Source organism: Toxorhynchites rutilus, chromosome 1 (assembly GCF_029784135.1).
Source record: "Toxorhynchites rutilus septentrionalis strain SRP chromosome 1, ASM2978413v1, whole genome shotgun sequence".
NCBI lineage: Eukaryota > Metazoa > Arthropoda > Insecta > Diptera > Culicidae > Toxorhynchites > Toxorhynchites rutilus.
The window spans coordinates 88333535-88344785 of record NC_073744.1 but is presented as its reverse complement, the minus strand read 5'-3'; the positions used below and the strand labels follow the sequence as shown (position 1 = coordinate 88344785).

General features: G+C 46.1%; 1 protein-coding gene across 1 annotated transcript; it reads right to left on the bottom strand.

Annotated features, from left to right (window-relative positions):
- Window positions 1–601: 601 nt before the first annotated feature.
- Window positions 602–1351, bottom strand: LOC129761147 (uncharacterized). The gene has a single exon (XM_055758855.1). It carries the CDS (start codon window positions 1349–1351, stop codon window positions 602–604), a length of 750 nt encoding a protein of 249 aa, XP_055614830.1.
- Between the last annotated feature and the right edge of the window lie 9900 nt (window positions 1352–11251).

Sequence of the window (11251 nt, the reverse complement as noted above, 5' to 3'; positions counted from 1 at the left end):
TGTCTGTGATCAGACAAAGACGCCTCTTCCGAAACGTGCCAGTTGTGTATTTTCGAAGAAATTACCGGACTGCACAGTGTTAGGTCCAGGACTTCTTGTCTGATAGCGTTTATAAACGTTGGTTCATTGCCTATATTGGCAATGTCAATGTTGTTTGAAGAGAGAAATTCTAAAAGACAGTCACCTCGACTGTTTATGTCAGTACTACCCCACAAAGTGTGATGAGCATTGGCATCACAGCCGATGATGAAGTCTTTTTTGATTTCTCTGCAATAATTTACGAACGCCGCAACCTCTTGGGGAGGTGCCTCAGGTACGTCACCAGGGAAATAAGCCGACGCAATTATTATGTCGGATCTTCCCTTGGCGGTTGGTATCTCAACTCTGATCGCGACGATGTCCCTTTGAATGAACTCTGTTATAGGAAAGCATTTAATATTTGCTTTTACTAGAACAGCAGTTCTTGGGGAGTCGTTTGACGTACAGATTGGAATGAATTTATTTCAAAGAAATACAAAATGGCTGTATAAGTTTAGGGAAACGGAGCTACACGCATATGTGAAAGTGATCAGATTGATCCTAATACCCCTCCTCAAGCTTATCACTTTTGAATTCCCAAGGTAGAACAATGCTTGTTGAAAATTGCAGGAACCAGACCCTTCGTCAACATATCAGCGGGTTGCTGGTTGCTCGACAGATACTGTATTGTCACTTTACGCTCCATAACACACTCTTTGATAAACTGTAGCTTGACGTCTGTGTGTTTCAGCTTCTTAGACGGTGCCTCTGATTCTGCTATTGCAATAGCGGATTGGTTATCCTCGAAAATAATGACGGCATCTTTGTCCAGTATATTTAACTCCTTAAATAACTTGCAAATCCACATCGATTCACAAATGCAGTCGACCAAGGCACTACACTCGGATTCTGTAGACGACAAAGCGATGGTTCTTTGCTTGCGAGTACTCCAGGATGTGGTGGCTCCGTATATCTGGAATACATACCCCGAAACGGAGTGGCGATCACTAGAGTCGGTTGCCCAATTTGCGTCTGCGAAGCCAATTATCTGCTTTGCTGTTTCCACTCTCTTGTAAACCAAGCCGCGTTGCGTCGTTCCTTTCAAGAAATGCAATATTCTCTTGGCATGAGACAAGTGTTCCTGGGAAGGATTGCACTGAAATTGGCTAAAATGTGATACAGCAGCACTGATGTCGGGGCGCGTGGTTACCATTAGATAGGTGAGACAGCCTATCAACTCGCGGTAGGGTTTGTCAAGTTTCTCTTCTTTCGATGACTTTTGCAACTGCAAGCCGGTGACCATTGGCGTTGATGATGGCTTACAAGTGTCCATGCCGAAACGTTTAAGAATCGGTCCATGTAGCAGGGCTGACTTAGTTTCATGACTCCATTCTTAACATCTCGCTCGATTCAGATTCCCAAAAACATCTGAGCTTCTCCCAAATCCATGCGGAACTCTTGTAGCAATAATCGTTTAACGGCTTAAATTTCTTGCAGATTCTTCGACATGATAAGGGCGTCATCCACGTATAACATAAGATAGACTGGACCAAACTTTCCTTGACGAACGTACAAACAGCTATCTTCCATACAGCGCCGAAATCCGATACGTTTTACGAATTCGTTAAATCTATCGTTCCATGTCTTAGACGACTGTTTCAGCCCATAGATTGATTTGTTGAGTCTGCATACCTTCTCCCCCTCCTCAAATCCTTCGGGCTGGCGCATATATATTGGTGTGTTGCAAAAGTTTTGGAAAGGATGGATCAATACTTATGCACTGCTTTCGGGGCCACATGTATATATTAAACAGTGGTCGGTAAATGGCTGAATACAGCGAACATATAACTCATTATGATGATCCATTTATGATGGTAGCCTATGATTCAGCAACTCCTATCTCTACCTCCCCGTGGTACCGACTGGGATACGAGCAACCTTCGGAAAGATCGAGTAACCAACCTCGGTGGGACCTTAGGTCGTATGCAGACAGAGAAGGGGGCACTCGGGCCCCAAAGCTTAAGGTGTGTATACGATCCGTGCCGATAGCTGAATGGTGGAAGGGGCGATACAAATATGAAGCCGCGAACGGACCCTGTGGGGTACCGGGGCAAACCTCACAGTAATGTTGCCCTTGCTGTGGTATGGCAGGGTAGTCCACAGTCGACCATATATTTTCCCTAGCGACTCGTGGGAACCACATGAAAAGCAAAACCAACCCAATGCGAAGATCGAAGCGTATTCATCACCCTAAGAAGTGTCCTTGTTGTGTGAACTCAGTGGCATCGTCGTCCTCATCGTCATCATCGTCCTCATCATCATCGTCCTCGTTCTCGTCCTCGTCCTCGTCCTCGTCCTCATCGCTATTCCCTTCTCCGGTTATAGATATAAATCCGGATGAAGAATCGAAGAGCGAGCAGCAGTGGTCTGACCACCCATTAGCACCGTAATCGCCATCCGAAATGACACAAGACCCACTGTACGAAGAATCGAAGAGCGAGCAGCAATGGTCTGACCACCCCTTAGCATCGCCATCGTCATCCGAAATGACACAAGACCCACTACACGTGGAATCGAATAGTGAGCAGCAATGGTCTGACCACCCCTTAGCAACGCCACCCTTATCAGTATCATGGGAACCACTAGCATCGTCATCCAGAGTGATGCTAGAGCAACTACCCCAGTCCCCTTCTGTAGACATAGAGTCGTTTGATACACAGCAGACGATCCAATTAGACTCTCTGAAAGAACTCAGAGTTGTCCTAGAGCCGATAGATGCTAGTCAATATGATATACAAACCATAAGACTATCTAGAACTGAAACAAGAATGTTCATCTTGCACCACTACGACATGGGTGATTCAGTGTCGGACACCCTCTTGGCATTGAATTCCACATATGGACAAACTGTTACTCGTAGAACGGTTACGATGTGGTACAAAAGGTTCGATACCGACAGGAACTGCGCGGATCGTCCACGCAAAGGCCGTCCGAAGGCAATCGATAACACAGCAACACTGCTTGCTGATGTGAAACAAAACAGCCATCAATCTACGAGGTCTATGGCCCAGAAATACAACTGTTCGGCAGCGACTGTTATGCGAACGTTGCATAAACTAAACTATGTGCCAAAAAGAATGGGATACCACCCACACAAGCTAGACCCAGTCAACCTTGCAAAGCGGGTGAAACTAGCCCAACGACTACTCAGACAAAGTGAACGAGACCAGGGTATGCTCGATAATTTGGTCACTTGTGATGAATCTAAGATACCCATGTTTGCGCCTCACAGAGGCATACATTGGATCGTAAAAGGCGCCATGCCGAAGACAATCGCCAAAGACAGGATGAATCGCAAGTGGAACATGCTCTGTGTGTTTTGGGATCGACGAGGCATTATACACTGGGAATTGCTAGACAAGGGTGTATCTGTTAACCGTAAACGATATCAGAAGCAGCTGGAAAAGGTGGCTGGTATACTGGGAGTGAGTAAACATAGGCCGGTACCCCTACTACACGATAACGCTCCGTGCCATAGGGCACATGAAACGATAGATAAGGCGAGGAGCCTGGGATTTAACATATTGAACCATCCTCCTTACTCACCAGACATCAGTCCATCGGACTACCATTTATTCAGGTCATTGAGTAATAAGCTTAGGAATAAACTCTTCAGGACTAAGGACGAGATGAGCGCATTCCTAAAAGAGTTCTTCGATAGCAAGCCTCCTACGTTCTATGCCAGAGGCATAGATTCCCTACCTGCGAGGTGGAAGCGGGTCATAAAATACGGTGGTAAATACTGCTTCTAGGTCAGTGTTATGTCATGTATGTTATGTGTTGTGTATCGTCCAATAAAAAAGAGAGAAGCCCCCCTAAATGTGTGGGGCTTTTCTCTTTTTTATTAAATTCCCCTGCGCCTTAATCTATGCAACACGCATTACATCTGGTTCTACGGCTAAGTCCCAGAAACGAGGTCATAAGTCGAAAAAATTCTAAGTCCGAACAATATTCTAAGTCCAAGAAATATGTTCCCGGATCACCCCCCATCGGAATCCGACCCACACCCGGCACTGGTACTGATTACGGTGTCCCAAGTTGCCCCGATCGAACGAGGTGTCTCTGCTAGCGGTATAAGCTGTGCACCATGTCCTGGAATGCAAAGTAGCATGTTTTGGAAAAGTCCCCCCCCCCCCCCAGCACAGCACAGCACAACAGTTTGTTCAATTTCTCACTGCGCGACCCAGCACGCAGTACGTGTAACAATGCCCCATCAGCATCGGCGCGGCACAGTAGCTTGTGCAGTATTGCCCTTGCGATGCGCTATGTGATGGGCGGGTGCGTCGTGTCCCGTAAGAGAGAAGTCCCACCGTGGTAGCTTAGTGCTGCCCGCGCTGGCGGCTTCTCTCTTTTTTCATTAAATCGCATTGCGCCTGGTAGTATGCAATCGTGCGTGTGTGTGAAATCATCCCATGGCCGGGAATAACAACTGTCAAGTGTTGTCCCCCAGCACAACACAGCACACAACAGTCTGCGCGAGCCAACGCCCGCAGTACGCAGCATCGGCGATAAGTACGATAATGCTATAACACCAAGTGCGTGTGTGAAGCCATTCCCCTCGCTGGATATTACTTTACTTTTTTATTATTTCATCCTGCGCCTGGTAGTATGCAACCGCGTGTGTGTGTGAAACCATTCCATGTCCTGGAATGACAAGTCTCAAGTGCACAACACCCGCACACCAGCACCCGCAGTACGCAATGTGTAAAACACTGCCCCGCCGACAATAACACTAAGTCCCAGAAAGCGTCCAAGTCCCCCCAGCATACAGCACACAACAGCGCTGCGCGAGCCAACCCCCGCAGTACGCAGCATCGGCGATAAGTACGATAATGCTATAACACCAAGTGCGTGTGTGAAGCCATTCCCCTCGCTGGATATTACTTTACTTTTTTTTTATTTCATCCTGCGCCTGGTAGTATGCAACCGTGTGTGTGTGTGAAACCATTCCATGTCCTGGAATGACAAGTCTCAAGTGCACAACACCCGCACACCAGCACCCGCAGTACGCAATGTGTAAAACACTGCCCCGCCGACAATAACACTAAGTCCCAGAAAGCGTCCAAGTCCCCCCAGCATACAGCACACAACAGCGCTGCGCGAGCCAACCCCCGCAGTACGCAATGTGTAAAACACTGCCCCGCCGACAATAACACTAAGTCCCAGAAAGCGTCCAAGTCCCCCCAGCATACAGCACACAACAGCGCTGCGCGAGCCAACCCCCGCAGTACGCAATGTGTAAAACACTGCCCCGCCGACAATAACACTAAGTCCCAGAAAGCGTCCACGTCCCGGAATGCAAAGTGTCAAGTGTTGGAAAAGTCCCCCGCACAGCGCACACAACACAACAGCGCAACAGTTTGTTTAATTTGTCACTGCGCAAGCCAGCACTCGCAGTACGCAGTATGTGCATCGGTCCGGCACTGGTATTAAGCCCAATTCGATAACACAATAACACCAAGGCAACATCGAGGGTAAGAATGCGCGTGTCAAGTGTGATGAAAAGTCTCCCCCACACAGCGCACACAACACAACAGCGCAACAGTTTGTTTAATTTCTCACTGCGCGAGCCAGCACTCGCAGTACGCAGTGTGTGCATCGGCCCGGCACTGGTATTAAGTCCAATTCGATAATACAATAACACCAAGCCAACATCAAGCACAGCACAGCACAACAGTTTGTTTTATTTCTCACCCGCAGTATTACATCGACAACGGCGCGTACATGACTATTCAAAAAAAAAACAACACATTCACACATTGGTCACACATCATCATCTTTACCTACGGGAAAACTGAAACTGTTGGAAAAAAGTTCAACTATTGAAAAAATGTCAACTATTGAAACAAGTAACCAACTATTGAAACAACCAACACCTTAGGCACGGCCCAAGTACAAGTACGAGTTCAATAGTAGGGTTACCCCCATCGGAATATGACCGACACCCGGCACTGGTACCGATTGCGGTGCGTGAACATTTCCCGACCCAGCATGGTGTCTCGGCTAGCGGTACAAGTCTATCCAAGGCACTCCTATAACGATGCCCCCAGTGTGGTATATACCCATACCGAGGCAACGTTGGTATGACCATGTTTACACTATTGTGGGGAAAGTTGGTGAGTGAAAAGTTTGAGGCATAACTTGCGAAGCTTGTATGGATGTTCGGTAGTACTATGCCGTACGGGTGGGGTCACGTTACTGTCGGTAGGGTCGAACGTCTATCGAATCCAGTGAGTCTGGTCGGCACCCGGGAGGGTAAACCTTTTGAGCTTGTATCGAATCCAGTGAGTCTGGTCGGCACCCGGGAGGGTAAACCTTTTGAGCTTGTATCGAATCCAGTGAGTCTGGTCGGCACCCGGGAGGGTAAACCTTTTGAGCTTGTATCGAATTCAGTGAGTTTCGTGTGTCGAACCCCTACCCTCACTACGTGGTGAGACGTACGTACTCCAGTGTGTGGTGTCGTGTCGTGCGTTGAACGTCGAAGGGGCATAAGGCGATTGTGGCTTTCTCGTGTGCCATGCGAACCCTGTGCAGTACGGTGTGTCGAACATTGAAATACCTCCCATGTAAGACGCATCGCATCAGTGCAGCTAGTAGCACCACACGGGTAGTTACCGCTCTCTCGCTCCGAGTTTTTTTTCTCCCTTGTTATGCCTCCTCAGCGTATGCTGTAGGTATGCAGTAGGGGAAAAAAAGCGTGCGCTCGCTCGCTCGTCTGTGTGTGTTGGGTCGTTTACATCAATGTGGTGCAGCTACCTCGTGATAAGCGAGCGTGGACATGTGAACAATACCCCCTCTCACGCTTTTATGCGTGCTAGTAATTGTGTATGGGAATCTTTTGGCTAGTGTATGGCTATCGTGTATGCGAACGAGGAACGAATTTACCGAGGATGAACGTTGTGGTGATGTTGTGCGAAGTTAATATACACCCCTATCGAATTGTTTGCGGGCCGGCGTGCCGCGCATCCATCAGTAGATAGTGATAGTGAATTCTGGTTGATCCTACCAGTAATATACGCTTGTCTCAAAGGTTAAGCCATGCATGTCTAAGTACGAACAGATTTAATGTGAAACCGCATAAGGCTCAGTATAACAGCTATAATTTACAAGATCATACAACTAGTTACTTGGATAACTGTGGAAAATCTAGAGCTAATACATGCAAAATGCAGGGACCTCGCGGAACCTGTGCAATTATTAGGCAAACCAATCGTCCCCCTTCACAGGGCCGTGACGCTTGAGTTGAAATCTGGATAATTCCGCTGATCGTACGGTCTCGCACCGACGACGGATCTTTCAAATATCTGCCCTATCAACTATTGATGGTAGTATAGAGGACTACCATGGTTGCAACGGGTAACGGGGAATCAGGGTTCGATTCCGGAGAGGGAGCCTGAGAAATGGCTACCACATCCAAGGAAGGCAGCAGGCGCGTAAATTACCCAATCCCGGCACGGGGAGGTAGTGACGAGAAATAACAATATGAGACTCTTGAATGATGTCTCATAATTGGAATGAGTTGAGCATAAATCCTTCAACAAGGATCCAGTGGAGGGCAAGTCTGGTGCCAGCAGCCGCGGTAATTCCAGCTCCACTAGCGTATATTAAAATTGTTGCGGTTAAAACGTTCGAAGTTCATTCTTGTCCAGCACGGGTGCTACTCCTAATGTTGGCAGTAGGTCACTGGTATTGCTGCGACTATAAGACTGGGTGCACATACACGGTGGCACGTTGTGCCCTTTATCGGGTGCGGTGTTTCCACCTGCCCAGCTGCGATTACCTTGAACAAATTAGAGTGCTCTAAGCAGGCCACACAACGGCCGAGAATAATCTTGCATGGAATAATGGAATATGACCTCGGTCCTAATGGCTGGTAAAGCCAGGGTACAGCGCAATCCAGTGCCAATTATTGGCCCTTCAGCTTCCGCCCTGGAACTCCTATCCTTACCTCCCCGAGGTACCGGCTGGGGTATGAGCAACCTTAGGAAAGATCGGGTAACCAACCCCGGTGGGACCTTTGGTCGTACGCAGACAAGGAAGGGGGAAAACGGGCCCCAAAAGTTAAGGTGTGATGCGACCCGTGCCGAGAGCTGAGTGGTGGAAGGGGCGATATAAATGAGAAGCCGTTAACGGAGCCTGTGGGGCACCGGGGCGCACCCCACAGTATGCAGCCCTTACCGTGTTACAGCAGGGCACTGACGCGGAGGACCCCACCTTTCCCTAGCGACTCGTGGGAATCACATGGAGAATAATAAACAAAACCAACCAAAACAAAAAACTGTATCGACGATGAGCGGAGTAGGAGGTAAAACTTACCTCAGCCTTACGGCAGAAAAACCCGATGGAAAGATAACAAGAAACCCCTTCTTGATATCAAAAACGCTATCCAAACTAACGAAAGACATCATAGAAATAAAGTACATAAAAAGAGACACAAGCTTTCTGATTGTTCTAGAGAACAACAGAAACGCGGAAAAGCTACTAATGCTTAAAAGCTTAGTAAACGGAGAAAAGATAAAAGTAGAATACCACAAGAACCTGAACATTTCAAAATGTGTGGTCTACAGCGAAGAAATGATGGAAATGGAAACGAAAGAGATACAAGTTGAGCTAGCAGACCAAGGTGTGCTAAACGTACACAGAATCACTAGGAAAAACGAAAAGAGAGAAACGGTTAACACGCCTCTTCTTATCATTACGATCAATAGATCAGAGCCTCCGGAGCATCTGAAATGTGGTCTACTAAGACTTAAAACTAGACACTATTTCCCGAAACCAATGCAATGCTTTAAATGCTACAAATATGGGCATACACAGAAGAAATGCCAAAGAGAAGAAGCAAGGTGCAAAAAATGCTCGAAAGACCATATAAACGCATCTTGTGAAGAACCACCATATTGCATCAATTGTAAAGGGAATCATGGGCCTGGCGACAGAAACTGCCCATTTTACAAACGAGAGAACGATATACTAAAAATTAAAGTATCAAGAAACATACCATATGGGGAAGCAAAAAGAACGTACGTAAACACACAAAGACAAACAAAAAGTTACGCTGATGTAGCCAAAAGCCAAGTTCAGCAAAGATTGGTGGTAAATAATGAGGTCATAAACGAGAATAACGCTCTTAAGGCCCAGATCCAAGAACTGAAGCAACAGATAGAAGAATTGAAATCAATCATTACAGAGATGCAGAAGAACAACATGATAAACAAAATTGTTCAAAACGAAGCCGATCTGATAAAACCTTCAACCAGCCATAGCGCTCATGAGGGCATGAGAACGAGCGAACCTAATAACAAAGCAAACAAAAAACAAAAAAAGAGGAAAGAGAAAAGATCCTCTGACTCCTCGCCTCCGTCAAGGAAAAACAAGAAAAGCGGAAACTTTTCCGATTCCGAAATGTCACAAAGTGACACAACGGAGCTATAGTGAAACTTTTAATATTCCATAATGAGCTATCACAAATTCACAAACGAAACACTAATACTACAATGGAACATCTTTGGCTTCCGAGGCAGACTACACGAGCTACAGCTACTAGTAAACGAACACTATCCATCCATCATTGCACTTCAAGAAACAATGGTACCCAAAATACCGCAAAATGTACTAGGTGGTCAATATGACTGGAAAATATATAATGATCACAGTCACCCAAACAAAAACGGGGTTGCATTGGGAGTACTCCACGACGCACCTCATAAGTGGATAGATGTAAGTGGGATCGACAAGGTGCAAGTCGTAGCAGTAACTATACACCTCCCACTAAAACTTACGATCGCAAACATATACATATCGCCACACTATACAAACATCGAATATGAAAGGGCCATAATTGCAGAAATAACACACATTGCGAGACAACTCCCACAACCGTACATACTAGTGGGCGATTTCAATGCCCACAACGAAAATTGGGGATCATACAAAAACGATACAAGAGGCAATCTCCTCCTTGAGGAGACAGATAAACATCGATGGAAAATACTAAACGAAGGTAAGCCGACTAGGATGCACCCAACCTCTGGTAAACCATCGGCGATAGACCTGATGATAGCCTCGCATAATTTGCCCAACAGCTATTTATGGAGAACTGACGAAGACACAAGAGGAAGCGACCACTTCCCTATTTTACTACAAAAACATGGCCAAACAATAGTACTTCCCACAAGAAGGAAAAGATGGGTAACAGAAGCAGCTAACTGGAACAAATATGAGAGTGAAATCGAACGTGCCTTAACAGGTATAGAAAGTATAGACCCCATGGGACTAACAGATATCATAACAACTGCGGCTAGCAAAAGCATGAGGAAAACAACTGGCTACAAGCCAAAGAGAGAGGTCCCATGGTGGACCAGCGAAGTACACCAAGCCATAAAAAGCCGTAAAAAGGCACTCAGGAAGTTGAAGAACTCCAACCCTTCCTCACCTGAATACCAGGAAAACGCGAAAAAGTTCAGAATAGAGAGAGCAAAAGCAAGAACCATAATAAAGGCGGCAAGAAAAAAGAGCTGGGAGGAATACCTAGCAGGGATCTCCCCAAACACAAGCAGCTCCAGCATGTGGGCTAAAGTTAGAGCATGTAAAGGAGAATACAAATGTGAGAGAATAATAATGAATATTGACCAAAAAATAACAGATGACAATAACATCATAACAGAAGAACTTGCCAAGCACTTCACTAAAGTATCGTCAGATGAGGTCTACGAGACCTCCTTCAGAAACTTCAAAGAGAACGAGGAGAAAACAGTGGATATAAAAATAAGTGAAAATAATGAAATTTACAACAGAAGCTTCGACATGAAAGAACTCCTATGGGCACTGAACAGTGCCACAGGAAAATCTCCAGGTGAAGATAATATAACCTATCCACTACTACAAAATCTTCCAATTAAGGGTAAAGCTATACTACTAAAAACACTTAACGAAGTATGGCATACCGGCAAAATACCAAGAAAATGGAAAGAAGGTATTATCATACCCATTCCCAAAGTAGGTAGCAACACCATGAAACCAGATGGATATAGACCTATAACCCTCCTTAGTTGTGTGGGAAAAACATTAGAAAGAATGGTCAACAGAAGACTCATTGATGAGCTAGAGTACAGAAACCTGTTAGACGAAAGACAACATGCTTTTAGAAGAGGCAAAAGTACAACCACCTACCTAG

Coding starts and splice junctions, on each gene's coding strand:
- LOC129761147 (XM_055758855.1), bottom strand. CDS start 1,351: ATGGACACTTGTAAGCCATCATCAACGCCAATGGTCACCGGCTTGCAG.